This window comes from Oncorhynchus nerka, linkage group LG28 (assembly GCF_034236695.1).
Source record: "Oncorhynchus nerka isolate Pitt River linkage group LG28, Oner_Uvic_2.0, whole genome shotgun sequence".
NCBI lineage: Eukaryota > Metazoa > Chordata > Actinopteri > Salmoniformes > Salmonidae > Oncorhynchus > Oncorhynchus nerka.
In genome coordinates this window covers 52,754,345-52,771,385 of record NC_088423.1, presented here as the reverse complement: position 1 = coordinate 52,771,385, position 17,041 = coordinate 52,754,345, and the positions used below count along the sequence as shown (strand labels likewise).

Here is a 17,041-nt window from a genome sequence, read left to right as displayed (position 1 = left end):
AAATTCAACCCTTTATTTGCAGAAGTTGAAGGTTGACATTGACCGACCATTTCCAGTGTGTACATTACTGTGGGTCTGTAGTAAGACCTTCTCCAGATCAAAAGGCTAACATTTACATAACCGGCCTTTGTGGAAAACACCACGAAACCTGGGTTGCGTTCAAGAGTGTGAAACGTACTATATTGATTCCATGAATAAGAACTGAGATGCTCCCATATCTATTTGCACGTTCCACAATGTTGTATCCTCCTGAATGCAGCCTTGTTTCTGGTGTGCGATAGGCCTGACCACAGCCAGGGAATGGGTCCAGTTCCAAACATAAACAGGACCTATAGGGATTGAACGGCGAGGAGCCATCAAATACATTTTAATCCAAAAAAAGGAAAAAATGTCGAGCAGCAAACCTTTTCAATCCCCTGGGGAACATCCATCTAACATACAAATCAACCACTCATTACCTACTCTATGGTCTACAAATCATATTACAAAAAAATAGAGAAATGAAAAGACATAGTACTTGTGAATTAAATATACATTACATACAACTCTAGCAGTCTTCTAACATTGACAATGGTACATTTAAAAAAAAAACTTTAAAAAAAACTTTCACATACTTTTTTTTAGACCATATGCTGTGGACTGTTATGTCATTCAGAAACTCATATCGGTGAGGTAGTTAATAAAAACCAAGTCCTCTAACAGAGACATCACAGAGAGAGGAGCTGACGCTAACTAAGCTAACTAAACACTTGAGTGCCTCTACTCTAGAGATAAATATAGAGGGGTTAAAAACAGAACTCAGGGATTCTTAAGGGATGGGACAATCTCAAATTTCTTTTCACAAATATTTGTCTTAATATTAACAACATTTGAAATATATATTTTCAAATACCGTCCTGACTGGTTGCATCAAGGCCTGGTATGGGAATTGCGCCGTCCACGACTGCAAGGCTTTCCAGCAAGTGGTGAGGACGGCCCAGTACATTACTGGGACCGTGCTGCCACCCATCCAGGACATCTACTCAAAACGGTGCCTGAGGAAGGCCTGCAGCATCATCCTCAAGGACCCCACACACCCCAGCCACGAGCTGTTCACTCCCTTACCGTCGGGCAGATGGTATCGGAGCATGATGTCTAATACCAAAAGGCTCAGAGACAGTTTCTATCTACAAGCCAGCTGCTGACTGCTCAACACTTGAACTGGACTGACCACCTTCACTGACTCTCTGCATTTCAGCACACACCCACACAGATATACTCACACACATCACAACTGCTACCAGACTTAATATGATTGCTAAATACTTCACAATTGAAACACTTGATCCCCCATAACACATGTAAATATTGGACTATAAATTGTGCCATCCTGTTTTATACTTATGCTCAAATGTTTATTGTATTCTACTGAGACATTTACTTTATGTTCGTATTCCAATATTTTATTATTTCTAATTGTTGTTGCATTGTAAAGAAAAAACCTAAGTATTTCATTGGATGGTGTATACCATGTGTATCCTGTACATATGGCTAATAAAACTTTAAAGTATCAGTCATCACACCATGTAAAGGAAAAACCTCATAATTCAACAAAAACAAAATCATAAAATGCAACTAACTGGATTGTCAACCCCGTCAGACACCATAAAAACCATTTAATTTTGACATGTATTGTTCAAGTGTTTAAAAGTATTGATTGTTTAATTCTAACAGTAGATTATATAAATATGTAATTTAAACTTATTTTTAACTTATTTTATAGCACCATACTGTATAATGCTCCAGGGAAAATTTTGTTAGTATGTTTTTCTTGATTCAGAATATAAAACAACATTTAAAAAGTAAACATTATCCTTTAGATCTAGCACAACAAATATCTCAATAGTTTAACCATATGTTGCAGAACAGTGATATATACAGTTGAAGTCGGACGTTTACATACACTTAGGTTGGAGTCATTAAAACTTGTTTTTCAACTACTCCACAAATTTCTTGTTAACAAACTATAGTTTTGGCAAGTCGGTTAGGACATCTACTTTGTGCATGACACATGTTATTTTCCAACAATTGTTTACAGACAGATTATTTCAATTATAATTCCCTGTATCACAATCCCAGTGGGTCAGAAGTTTACATACACTATGTTGACTGTGCCTTTAAACAGCTTGGAAAATTCCAGAAAATGATGTTATGGCTATAGAAGCTTCTGATAGGCTAATTGACATCATTTGAGTCAATTGGAGGTGTACTGTGATGTATTTCAAGGCCTACCTTCAAACTCAGTGCCTCTTTGCTTGACATCATGGGAAAATCAAAAGAAATCAGCCAAAACCTCAGAACAAAACATTTGTAGACCTCCAGAAGTCTGGTTCATCCTTGGGAGCAATTTCCAAATGCCTGAAGGTACCACGTTCATCTGTACAAACAATAGTACGCAAGTATAAACACCATGGGACCACGCATCCGTCATACCGCTCAGGAAGGAGACGTGTTCTGTCTCCTAGAGATGAACGTACTTTGTTGCGAAAAGTGCAAATCAATCCCAGAGCAACAGCAAAAGACCCTGTGAAGATGCTGGAGGACAAAATGCATCTCTATCCACAGTAAAACGAGTCCTATATTGACATAACCTGAAAGGCCGCTCAGCAAAGAAGAAGCCACTGCTCCAAAACTGCCATGAAAAGCCAAATTACGATTTGGAACTGCACATGGGGACAAAGATCGTACTTTTTGGAGAAATGTCCTCTGGTCTGATGAAACAAAAATAGAACTGTTTGGCCATAATGACCATCGTTATGTTTGGAGGAAAAAGTGGTAGGCTTGCAAGTCGAAGAACACCATCACAACCATGAAGCATGGGGGGTGGCAACATCATGTTGTAGGGGTGCTTTGCTGCAGGAGGGACTGGTGCACTTCACAAAATAGATGACATCATGAGGTAGGAAAATTATGTGGATATATTGAAGCAACATCTCAAGACATCAATTAAAGCTTGGGCTTCCAAATTGACAATGACCCCAAGCATACTTCCAAAGTTGTGGCAAAATGGCTAAAGGACAACAAAGTCAAGATATTAGAATAGCCATCACAAAGCCCTGACCTCAATCCTATAGTAAATTTGTGGCAGAACTGAAAAAGTGTGCGTGAGCAAGGCCTACAAACCTGACTCAGTTACACCAGCTCTGTCAGGAGGAATGGGCCAAAATGCACCCAACTTTTAATGGGAAGCTTGTGGAAGGCTACCCGAAACGTTTGATCATGTTAAACAATTTAAAAGCAATGCTACCAAATGCTAATTGAGTGTATGTAAAACTTCTGACCCACTGGAAATGGGATCAAAGAAATAAAAGCTGAAATAAATCATTCTCTATACTATTATTATTCTGACATTCTTAAAATAAAGGTGATCCTAACTGACCTAACACCGGGTATTTTTACTAGGATTAAATGTCAGGAATTGTGAAAAACTGAGTTTAAATGTATTTGGCTAAGGTGTATGTAAACCTCTGACTTCAGCTGTATATATTTTCAGAATATTGACAAAATATTAACCTTAAGGGGGTTAGCCATCAGTGATGAAGATGACAAGCCACTGATGGAGTTGACAACAAAATACATATTTTTGCATTTAAAAAAACTTCAATACAAACATTTGTAAAATATAGAAAATTATTTATTTGAAAATTCCCAATAAAAATATAACCATTATATAATATATTTCAGCACTCTGACGGAGTTGACGTTAGACAGAAATGTGACTGACTTTGATTTCAATATTGTTTCTTTAAATCTATCAAAAGTAGATCACTTTGCAGACCATGAGTGGTTTTGTTGCACTATATGTAATGAGGACATTAAGAAAAGGTCCATGAGGTGTAGCTGACCCGGATCATTCTTGATTAATTAATGATTGTAGACAAATCTGACGGAGTTCATCAAATCTCCTAACAATTTATTTTAGGAATCACAGTTTTGAGAGAAATATTCCTTTAAGTCAGAGGTCTAATGCAAAAAACTACCTAAGATCCCTTTTCAGTTAATATTCATTATTGCCGTTTTAAGAATTTTAAACACATTTTTGGAGAGTTTGAAATTGCCCCCCCTTGGCTCCCGAAAAGGACATTTCTAGGCATAGAGCCAACATTGAAATTTGTAATATTTAGAAAATTCCAAAAGCAAATCTTTCCCCTTATAAAATTCCCCTAAATGTAATTTTTAGGATCAAATAATGCAACAAAATAAACATTAAAAATAAAGTTTATCTGCCGGTCAAGGATTGTCCCGACTTTCAAAAATCCCTGAACTGCAAGAGCACTTAAATCAAATCAATGGGGCTGGGAGATTATCCTGGTCCTGTGACCTGAGGAAAGACTCCTGGCCCCGCCAATAAAACATAAGCAGCCTTTGTCCCTTCCCCTTGGCCCCAACCCTTTGATGTTTGCAGACCTGTACATACCTATCCAAAACCTAAAGATCTGCAAACATTGAAGGGTTAGAGCCAAGTGGGATGGGCCACTGGTTGAAGAAACAAAGCAACAAAGATGGCTAAGTGACAAAGATATTTGGGCCAGGTGATTTAATGGTTTAATTTAATGCAAAATAAATGTTTTGTCATACCTGTGGTATACGGTCTCATATAACAAAGCTGTCAGTCAATCAGCATTCAGGGCTCGAACAACCCAGTTTATAATAGAAAATAAATATGTGTTTGTAAGAAAACACTTTCTTATAGGGAAAAGGGGGAAAAGTTCCATCCACTGTGAGATTTGAACCACTATCATTTACAGCATAGACATACACAGCTTGGTGGGACAGAAGCTGACACAAGAAAATAAATAAATATAGTAATTTACAGCATGTACACAATCGGCAATGCCTGATATAGGGGACATAGCAAATGAAAGCTGTGCATTTACAAAATAAATAAAAACATTATTTTATTACGGACTCTTAAAGGGGCAATCTGCAGTTTAAACGACAATAAAGCAGTCACCCCACCACTGTTTTTGGTAAGCAACTTAGGGTTGGGGCTAGAGAAATTCATAAACAAAGCTATGGATGCAAGGACTGACCATCCATGATACAGTATCAAAAGTATAATTTTAACCATGTTTTGAGGCTATACACAGTGTTTGTTTACAATTGCATTGTTTACAAACAATGGAGGAAACACAATGTAATCATGTTTTGAGACTATACAGAGTTTGTTTACAAACAATGGAGTAAAAGCATTTATATATTATATTCTTCAAGAATCAATTGGTATATATCATTCAATAAAAAAGGCAGGAAAAAAATGTAGCCATCGCAGATTGCCCCTTTAAGTGTTTTAAACTATATACTGTGACAGAAGTGTGTGTGTGTGTGCATGTTATCTGCAGCAGGCCAGTGCTCCCAGAGAGGTGTGGCTGTCCAGGCTGCTGTCCGTGTCAGAGGTCATGGTGGGTTCACTAGGGTCACTGGGGTCAGTCGACATGGAGGATACGTCATTGCCTGAGGAGGAGGACGAGGGGTGCTGAGGGGAGCTGTCAATCACTGCTGCACCTGTGCTGCGAAAACACACAGGATGACTGATACACCTGTACTAGGAACTAGCATGCACATGCACAAACAAACAAACACACACAGTCCTGCGACATACGCACTTAATAAGTCACACACACCATAGGGAGCCAGCAGCCTACTACATTATTCACCTCCCTTCTATGAGTTAGAGCAAGCGCACTTGTAGTTGTTTTGTTTGGAACACAGCCCTGCGTCCGCGCCATCACACAATTATTGTTGTTGTTTACGCAATCCAAAAACGGTCCATTCTAAATCTAAATCTGGGTCAGGTCGTCATCATTTGAAAGCTTGTTATATTGCCAACATCACTAGCTAAATTATATAATATTATCTTTCAGTTTTAGGCTTTCACAAGGCAATTCAGAAAATCAGATCGTAATATTGGTGCGTATAGAATGGCGTCATGGTCGCATTCAGATGCGTGTTCCGTGGCAAAGTTTCTTCACAATACAACAAACGTAGGCTCACTCTGTTCAGGACTACCCAGGGTATGACGCAATGTCATCTTGTAACTGTACATCAAACATAATGATCATAAACATTGACACTGTATATGACATGAGTTTTATGATATGGAAATGTGAAGTGCACATTTGGACTCAAGGGTGTCTGGCTGCTTGTATGACATCAAAGTGGTATTTATTGTAATCCTCAACGTCTCATCTTTCAAAATACTATGAGTCCTCTTAATTTACAGCATTTGCCTCACTCAGACAACAGAACATTTGCTAAAGTTGCCCAGTTTCTGGGAGGAATGGGGGTAACTTATTGTCGCGTGTAGTGCAGTGCTCAAGTTCTGAACTTCTCTCAGTAAAACCCATACAGAGCTGTGGAGAGACATTGAGCTCTGACATCATGTATAGCATGTTCATGTACAGTCACTCCGGTCCAATTTAGGTGCTTATCATCCAAATCTGCCATTTTTTTTCATCCAAATCTGCCATTTTCCGTGGGTACGACGGTGAAGGGCTACATAAAGTGTTGATTCACCACTGCTCTTGGTCAGTTTCAGCTACAAACACCACCCCAACATTGGCATGTGCAGACAGACTCAACTTAAATGGCTTCAGCTTTTTGCTATCATGCCTCTAGCACTGCATCTCAGTGCTAGAGGCATCACTACAGACCCTGATTCAGGCTGTATCACAACCGGCCGTGATTGGGAGTTCCATAGAGTGGCGCACAATTTGCCCAGCATCGTCCGGGATAGGGTTTGGCCGGGGTAGGCAGTCATTGTAAATAAGAATTTGTTCTTAACTGACTTGCCTAGTTAAATAAAGGTAGAAAAATAAAAAATTAATTAAATGGCGGATTGCAGGCTTAAACAATCTAAACAGTGCCACAAATTTTTCACAATGCTCAAACTAAAACATTTTGTGTGCTTAAAAATGCATATGGCTTATGATGATATAGTACTGACCTACTATACTAGCCCAGTATAACCCACTATAATTATGCCACACTTACAAACCACCCTAAAATAGGTCAATATAACTAACACATAGCCTATATGAAATCCCTAATCCCTACTACCATTACTACTAATAAATCAAATCAGATCAAATTTTATTTGTCACATTACATTTACATTTACATTTAAGTCATTTAGCAGACGCTCTTATCCAGAGCGACTTACAAATTGGTGCATTCACCTTATGACCTCCAGTGGAACAGTAGTGCATCTAAATCTTTTCGGGGGGGGGGGTGAGAGGGATTACTTTATCCTATCCTAGGTATTCCTTAAAGAGGTGGGGTTTCAGGTGTCTCCGGAAGGTGGTGATTGACTCCGCTGTCCTGGCGTCGTGAGGGAGTTTGTTCCACCATTGGGGGGCCAGAGCAGCGAACAGTTTTGACTGGGCTGAGCGGGAACTGTACTTCCTCAGTGGTAGGGAGGCGAGCAGGCCAGAGGTGGATGAACGCAGTGCCCTTGTTTGGGTGTAGGGCCTGATCAGAGCCTGGAGGTACTGAGGTGCCGTTCCCCTCACAGCTCCGTAGGCAAGCACCATGGTCTTGTAGCGGATGCGAGCTTCAACTGGAAGCCAGTGGAGGGAGCGGAGGAGCGGGGTGACGTGAGAGAACTTGGGAAGGTTGAACACCAGACGGGCTGCGGCGTTCTGGATGAGTTGTAGGGGTTTAATGGCACAGGCAGGGAGCCCAGCCAACAGCGAGTTGCAGTAATCCAGACGGGAGATGACAAGTGCCTGGATTAGGACCTGCGCCGCTTCCTGTGTGAGGCAGGGTCGTACTCTGCGGATGTTGTAGAGCATGAACCTACAGGAACGGGCCACCGCCTTGATGTTAGTTGAGAACGACAGGGTGTTGTCTAGGATCACGCCAAGGTTCTTAGCGCTCTGGGAGGAGGACACAATGGAGTTGTCAACCGTGATGGCGAGATCATGGAACGGGCAGTCCTTCCCCGGGAGGAAGAGCAGCTCCGTCTTGCCGAGGTTCAGCTACACATACACATGGTTAGCAGATGTTAATGCAAGTGTACGTGTTATTTCTTACATTGGTACCCCAGGTCATCTTAGGTTTCATTACATACAGTCGAGAAGAACTACTGAACATAAGAGCAGCGTCAACTCACCATCAGTACGACCAAGAATATAACTTTCGCGAAGCTGATCATGTGTTCTGCCTTTCACACAGGACAACGGAATGGATCCCAGCCGGCGACCCCAAAAAACTACTTCAAAAAAAGGTTAAACGAAGCGGTCATCTGGTCAGACTCCGGAGACGGACACATCGTGCACCACTCCCTAGCATTCTCCTCGCCAATGTCCAGTCTCTTGACAACAAGGTTGATGAAATCCGAGCAAGGGTAGCATTCCAGAGGGACATCAGAGACTGTAACATTCTTTGCTTCACGGAAACATGGCTCACTGGAGAGACGCTATCGGAGTCGGTGCAGCCAGCTGGTTTCTCCACGCATCGCGCCGACAGAAACAAACATCTTTCTGGTAAGAAGAGGGGCGGGGGCGTATGCTTTATGGTTAACGTGACGTGGTGTGGCCAAAACAACATACAGGAACTCAAGTCCTTCTGTTCACCTGATTTAGAATTCCTCACAATCAAATGTAGACCGCATTATCTACCAAGGGAATTCTCTTCGATTATAATCACAGCCGTATATATTCCCCCCCAAGCAGACACATCGATGGCTCTGAACAAACTTTATTTGACTCTTTGCAAACTGGAATCCATATATCCGGAGGCTGCATTCATTGTAGCTGGGGATTTTAACAAGGCTAATCTGAAAACAAGACTCCCTAAATTTGATCAGCATATCGATTGCGCAACCAGGGCTGGAAAACCTTGGATCATTGCTATTCCAACTTCCGCGACGCATATAAGGCCCTGCCCCGCCCTCCTTTCGGAAAAGCTGACCACGACTCCATTTTGTTGATCCATGCCTACAGACAGAAACTAAAACAAGAAGCTCCCGCACTGAGGTCTGTTCAACGCTGGTCCGACCAATCTGATTCAACACTCCAAGACTGCTTCCATCACGTGGACTGGGATATGTTTCGTATTGCGTCAGACGACAACATTGACGAATACGCTGATTCGGTGTGCGAGTTCATTAGAACGTGCATTGAAGATGTCGTTCCCACAGCAACGATTAAAACATTCCCAAACCAGAAACCGTGGATTGATGGCAGCATTCGCGTGAAACTGAAAGCGCAAACCACTGCTTTTAATCAGGGCAAGGTGACTGGAAACATGACCGAATACAAACAGTGTAACTATTCCCTCCGCAAGGCCATCAAACAAGCTAAGCGTCAGTATAGAGACAAAGTAGAATCTCAATTCAACGGCTCAGACACAAGAGGTATGTGGCAGGGTCTACAGTCAATCACGGATTACAAAAAGAAACCCAGCACCGTCACGGACCAGTATGTCTTGCTCCCAGGCAGACTAAATAACTTTTTGCCCGCTTTGAGGACAATACAGTGCCACTGACACTGCCCGCAACTATAACATGCGGACTCTCCTTCACTGCAGCCGACTTGAGGAAAACATTTAACCGTGTCAACCCTCGCAAGGCTGCAGGCCCAGACGGCATCCCCAGCCGCGCCCTCAGAGCATTTTCAGACCAGCTGGCTGGTGTGTTTACGGACATATTCAATCAATCCCTATCCCAGTCTGTTGTTCCCACATGCTTCAAGAGGGCCACCATTGTTCCTGTTCCCAAGAAAGCTAAGGTAACTGAGCTAAACGACTACCGCCCCGTAGCACTCACTTCCGTCATCATGAAGTGCTTTGAGAGACTAGTCAAGGACCATATCACCTCCACCCTACCTGACACCCTAGACCCACTCCAATTTGCTTACCGCCCAAATAGGTCCACAGACGATGCAATCTCAACCACACTGCACACTGCCCTAACCCATCTGGACAAGAGGAATACCTATGTGAGAATGCTGTTCATCGACTACAGCTCGGCATTTAACACCATAGTGCCCTCCAAGCTCGTCATCAAGCTCGAGACCCTGGGTCTCGACCCGCCCTGTGCAACTGGGTACTGGACTTCCTGACGGGCCGCCCCAGGTGGTGAGGGTAGGCAACAACATCTCCACCCCGCTGATCCTCAACACTGGGGCCCCACAAGGGTGCGTTCTGAGCCCTCTCCTGTACTCCCTGTTCACCCATGACTGCGTGGCCATGCACGCCTCCAACTCAATCATCAAGTTTGCGGACGACACAACAGTGGTAGGCTTGATTACCAACAACGACGAGACGGCCTACAGGGAGGAGGTGAGGGCCCTCGGAGTGTGGTGTCAGGAAAATAACCTCACACTCAACGTCAACAAAACTAAGGAGATGATTGTGGACTTCAGGAAACAGCAGAGGGAACACCCCCCTATCCACATCGATGGAACAGTAGTGGAGAGGGTAGTAAGTTTTAAGTTCCTCTGCGTACACATCACAGACGAACTGAATTGGTCCACCCACACAGACAGCATCGTGAAGAAGGCGCAGCAGCGCCTCTTCAACCTCAGGAGGCTGAAGAAATTTGGCTTGTCACCAAAAGCACTCACAAACTTCTACAGATACACAATCGAGAGCATCCTGTCGGGCCGTAAGGCTCTCCAGAGGGTAGTGAGGTCTGCACAACGCATCACCGGGGGCAAACTACATGCCCTCCAGGACACCTACACCACCCGATGTCACAGGAAGGCCATAAAGATCATCAAGGACAACAACCACCCGAGCCACTGCCTGTTCACCCCGCTATCATCCAGAAGGCGAGGTCAGCACAGGTGCATCAAAGCTGGGACCCAGAGACTGAAAAACAGCTTCTATCTCAAGGCCATCAGACTGTTAAACAGCCACCACTAACATTGAGTGGCTGCCGCCAACACACTGACTCAACTCCAGCCACTTTAATAATGGGAATTGATGGGAAATGATGTAAAATATATCACTAGCCACTTTAAACAATGCTACCTAATATAATGTTTACATACCCTACATTATTCATCACATATGTATACGTATATACTGTACTCTATATCATCTACTGCATCCTTATGTAATACATGTATCACTAGCCACTTTAACTATGCCACTTTGTTTACATACTCATCTCATATGTATATACTGCACTCAATACCATCTATTGTATCTTGCCTATGCCGCTCTGTACCATCACTCATTCATATATCTTTATGTACATATTCTGTATCCCCTTAAACTTGTGTCTATAAGGTAGTAGTTTTGGAATTGTTAGCTAGATTACTTGTTGGTTATTACTGCATTGTCGGAACTAGAAGCACAAGCATTTCGCTACACTCGCACTAACATCTGCTAACCGTGTGTATGTGACAAATAAAATTTGATTTGATTTGTGTAGCGAAATGCTTGTTACTACGTAACATACGTAGTAACTCATTTTGTGCCGTACAGCCTCTTTCCCAAGAAAGGGAAAGGGTAAGGGGTAAGGGGGATACCTAGTCAAATGTACAACTGAAAGCATTCATTTTTTGTGTCATTACTGCAAGCTATCAAGACTCTCAAAAGCCGTGACAGCTGCCGTTTACTTCTGAAGATTGAACTTTAGCGCCGCCCTAAAAACCCAATTCAAATTCGACGCAAACCTTCAAATAGGTATGTAATGACATGTTATATAAACACTTTATAGTGTTTTATTTACATTTTAGATGTGATAAGTTGGACAGATCGGGTGAAAAAAGCTGTTTCCCTACACAACATATCTCCCAGTAGGATTCCCTTTCCCACCCGGCATTTTTAAAAAGACCTGAAGGAGCTCATTGCCTTCTTCAAACATGCAGAGACGGGTAATATGAAGGTCTCGTCATTGATTTTGCTGGAAAGGGGAGAATTTGTGCTTTACAATGGTATTCATATTACAGCTGACCTGGAAGTATTACGTTTTTGGGGCACTAAAATCAGGTAAATTGTACAGAATAGCACAATGTACAAAAGTGCGTTAGTTACTGTTACTTGTCTTTTTTTTTTGCTTTCTGGGGGGATTTCATGGGTTTTATTGGGCACAGGGGACAGTAGTGTGTTTTTTCCCTGGCTTGCCACAGGCCCGGCGGGCCATGGCATAAATAAATATACAGTATACAATATACATAAATATACAATAAATATACAGTATATATAAATATACAGTGTGTATATCTCCCCCCATAGCACACGGGATGGGTAATCAATAAACTCAGCACAGACTAGTCTGCCTGTTGCGCATCTCTGACTCCCTGAAGCATCTTTGTAAAAAAAAAAAAAAAATTAAATCACACCCACAACACGAGCTGATTCGATGGACTTGACGTGAATATTCTGACAGTAGTCTCCTAAACCTTTCAGCGTGACTGCCAGAGCATTGTACAGTGGCAGGCTAGCCTACATAGACATGATATGCAATTTCCAAAAACATGAATGTGACACACGAGTCATTGAGTAATTGCCATTTTAGCACATTGACTAATCAGGATTTACATGAGATATTTGAACAGGCGAGTAAATAGCCTATGGTCAAATAGTTACTGTAAGCAAAAAAATAAGCCTCGTTTCTTTAGCCAGCTAGCATCATGGATCCAATAATGGTGAGTTGAAATGGTATTAGTATTCTCCCAAGTGAAGCTTGGAAAAAAATACAAATTGTTATTATATTATTTCAAGTTAATTAAATGACGAGGAAGGGAAAAGCATGTACAAGGGGAGGGTCAGGTGAAAATATGTTTTACGATGGGGAGGGGGGTGCATTTTTTTAAATGACACCTAAAGTTGGACCCTCGCCAGTAATTTTTGTACGGTCTCATACCATAAACAATGTTTAATCCATGTTTTTTCATCGTGAAATATACAGATTTAGTCAACATTAACACAGTAACAGCAGACAGCAGCTCACATAAGCAAAATAAACTAACCTAAAAGAGGTTGTCCTCTGATCACGCCATTCTGCTTGGTCCAATCGTCCCACTCATACACCTCCTTCCAGATCAGGTCTACAACAGGGCGAATACAGGGAGCGAGAGAGAGAGAGCGAGAGAGACAGAGACGGAGACAGAGAAACACAGAGCCACAGAGAGAGCGAGAGAGAAAGAGGGGGAGATAAAGGGGGAAATGAGAGAAAAGACAAGGACAAGGAGAGAAAAGAAGAGAGGTGGAGAGAGAGATATAAAGGAGGGGAAAGAGACAGTTCAGAGAGGAGGGAAAGAAGGAGAGAGAAAAAAGATGACATGTTTTAAGGACATTATCAACATACATATTTAACTTATTAATTGTCGTTATCAACATTATAATGGAATAATATGCATTTTAGCTAATAAAATGTAGCCTATTTCTGAACCAAGTAGCAATTTTCATCCACTATAGAAATAAAAATGTAAATGCTCAATCCTAAAATGTGCGCATTCATTAACAAACATAACAAACATCCGGTAGCAGAGAGAACAGTCTGACTTGGGTGGCTGGAGACTGACAATTGTTAGGGCCTTCCTCTGACACCGCCTGGTATAGAGGTCCTGGATGGCAGGGAGCTCGGCCGCAGTGATGTACAGGGCTGTACCCACTACCCTCTGTATAGCCTTGTGGTCGGATGCCAAGCAGTTGCTATACCAAGCGGCGATGCAGCCAGTCAACAGGCTCTCAATGGTGCAGCTGTAGAACCTTTTGAGGATCTGAGGGCCCATGCCAAATCTTTTCAGCCTCCTGAGGGGGAAGAGATGTTATCATGCGTGGACCATGATAGATCCTTAGTCTTGATGACGTTGAGGGAGTGGTTGTTGTCCTGGCACCACACTGCCAGGTCTCTGACCTCCTCCCTTTAGACAGTCTCATCGTCATCTTTCGTCAGAACTACCACTGTCGTCTCGTCAGCAAACCTAATGATGATGTAGGAGTCATGTGCGGCCACGCAGTTATGAGTGAACAGCGAGTGCAGGAGGGAAATAAGCACGCACCCCTGAGGGGCCCCCGTATTGAGGGTACGCGTGGCAGATTGTTGCCTACCTTCACCATCTCGGGGTGGCCCGTCAGGAAGTCCAGGATCCAGTTGCAGAGGCAGGTGTTCAGTCCCAGGGTCCTGAGCTTAGTGATGAGCTTGGAGGGCACTATGGTATTGAATGCTGAGCTGTAGTCAATGAACAGCATTCTCACATAGGTGTTCATTTTATCTAGGTGGGAGAGGGCAGTGTGGAGTGTAATAGAGATTGCGTCATCTGTGGATCTGTTGGGGTGGTATGTGAATTGGAGTGGGTCCAGGGTGTCTGGGATGATGGTTGTGATGTGAGCCAAGACCAACCTTTCAAAGAATTTCATGGCTACAGATGTGAGGGCTACAGGGTGATAGTCAATTAGACAGGTTACGTTGGCATTGTTGGGCACAGGGACTATGGTGGTTTGCTTGAAACATGTAGGTAATACAGACATGGTCAGGGAGGTTAAAATGCCAGCTGGTCAGCACATGCGATGTACGCGTTCTGGTAATCCGTCTGTGAATGTTAACCTGTTTAAAGGTCTTACTCATATCGGCTATGGAGAGCATGATCACACAGTCATCCGAAACAGTTGATGCTCTCATGCATGATTCAGTGTTGCTTGCCTCGAAGCGAGCATATAAGGCATTTTGCTCATCTGGAGGCTTGCGTCACAGGGCAACTCGCGACTGGGTCTCCCTTTGTAATCCGTGATAGTTCGCAAGCCACGCCACATCCGACGAGCATCAGAGCCAGCATAGTAGGATTCAATCTTAGTCCTGTATTGACGCTTTTCCTGTTTGATGGCTTGTTAGATGTCGTAGCAGGATTTCTTATAAGCGTCCTGATTAGTGTCCTGCTCCTTGAAAGCATCAGCTCTAGCCTTTAGCTCAGTGCTGATGTTACCTGTAATCCATGGCTTCTGGTTGGGATATGTACATACAGTTACTCCTCAATGCCAATGTATGAATTCCAGAACACATTCCAGTCTGTGTTAGCGAAACAGTCCTGTAGCTTAGAATCCACTTTGTCAGACCTTCCTGTTTTGAGTTTTTCCTGTTTTGATTACTTCACTGGTACTTCCTGTTTGAGTGTTTACTTGTAATCAGGAATCAGGAGGATAGCGTTGTAGTCAGATTTGCCAAATAGAGGGCGAGGGAGAACTTTGTATGCATTTCTGTGTGTGGAATAAAGGTGATCTAGTTTTGTCTCTAGTTGTACAGCTGACATGTTGGTAGAAATGAGGTAAAACAGATTTCAGTTTCCTTGCATTAAAATCACCGGCTACTAGGAGCACCACCTCTGGATGCTATTCTACACATGAGGCTGAGAGAAAATGTTGCATTTTTAAAGCTAATTAATGCAAACAACTATAGGTGTGTTGACTTATAAAGGCACTGGATTATGAGCTGTTTTGTTTGCTAAATGAACAAATTAAGTATGCAGTGACATGGTGCATACAGCCATAGAGGCACAGGGACATATGCCTCAATGCAGCCATATTTGTGGCTTATTGGTGTTGTGGCTTTTAGTTATTTTTGGCCAACCATCCCATGAAAGTGAATGTCCTTCCAGTTCATCTGAATGTCATTCCAGTGTACTGCTTGCTAAGAATTCTAGCTGATAGTGTTTGGAAGTTTAGGTAAAAATACAAATAATACCCCTTTTGGAACACTGACAAGTAGAGAGCATAATACAGTGCGTTCGGAAAGTATTCAGACCCTTGACTTTTTCCACATTTTGTTACGTTACAGCCTTATTCTAAAATTGATTAAATAAAATGTCCTCATCAATCTACTCACAATACCCCATAATGACAAAGTGAAAACAGGTTTATCATTTGTTATTTACATATGTATTCAGACCCTTTGCTATGAGACTCAAAATTGAGCACATCTGTATCCTGTTTCAATTGATCAACCTTGAGATGTTTCTACAACTTGATTGGAGTCTACCAGTGGTAAATTTAATTGATTGTACATGATTTGGAAAGGCACACACCTGTCTATATAAGGTCCCACAGTTGACAGTGCATATCAGAGCAAAAACCAAGCCATGAGGTGGAGAATATATATATATATATATATATATATATATATATATATATATATATATACACACACACACACACATATATATACACACACACACACACTTATGCTCTCTACTGGTCAGTGTTCCAAAAGGGACATTATTTGTATTTTTACCTAAACATGCAAACACCATCAGATATAATTCATAGCAAGCATTCACTTTCATGGGATGGTTGGCCAAAAACAAAAAACATATATATATATATATATATATATAAAAATTGCACAATTCAATTGGGTGGGCCTGTGGGTGTACAAATAGTTCTGTAATTTCTAAACGGTTCACCCGATATGGACCCTAAAATGAAAGCTGACAGTCTGCACTTCAACCTCATAGTCATTGTATCATTTCAAATCCAAAGTGCAGAGCCAAAACAACAAAACATACGTCACTGTGCCAATACTTTTGGAGCTCACTGTTTGTATGTAACCCATGTCTAGTGAAAAGTGATAGCTGTAGTAACATTTTTAACCTTTCCACTCCTCCACCGTATGCTCTCGCTCATCCAGCTGCTTGTCTGTGATCTTCGGAGGGGGCTGAGATGAGAAAGAAAGAAAAAGAAAGAAAGAAAAAGAAAGAGAGGAAAAGAGCAGAAGAGAGCACAGGAAAAGGAGAAGAGAGGGAAGAAAGGTTCATCCCTACATCAAACCATCAACCGTAGTTCACTCTTCTGACTAAAAGTGTCAATCAAGTTCCCCCTCCAATAGATTCTACCATTTGTTAAACACTTACCGCCTCCACTTCTGCTGGGTCGTACCACACGTTGATATAGGGGTGTTTCAGGGCCTCCTCCACAGAGATCCTCTTAGACGAGTCGATCACCAACATCTTAGACAGCAGGTCTCTGGCCTGGCTTGCTGGAAGTGGAAAGTGAATATGATTCATACCAGCATGCACACACACGCACACACTCACCCTACCCACATACAAAC

General features: G+C 42.3%; 1 protein-coding gene across 3 annotated transcripts in view; it reads right to left on the bottom strand.

Moving 5' to 3' along the window:
• Positions 1-14: 14 nt before the first annotated feature.
• LOC115113414 (mitogen-activated protein kinase 8-like) overlaps positions 15-17,041 on the bottom strand; it is a 31,981-nt gene continuing 14,954 nt past the window's right edge. For 2 of the 3 annotated variants that reach the window (XM_029641014.2, XM_029641013.2), the window contains exons 9-12: positions 16,842-16,966; positions 16,582-16,645; positions 12,966-13,043; positions 15-5,544 (exon numbers count right to left, since the gene is read on the bottom strand). In XM_029641014.2, the coding sequence (XP_029496874.1) occupies positions 5,372-5,544; positions 12,966-13,043; positions 16,582-16,645; positions 16,842-16,966 (440 nt within the window). In that variant the 3' untranslated portion in view covers positions 15-5,371. Of the gene's footprint in view, positions 5,550-12,965; positions 13,044-16,581; positions 16,646-16,841; positions 16,967-17,041 lie in introns of all 3 variants that reach the window. The other variant, XM_029641015.2, reaches the window with a different exon arrangement.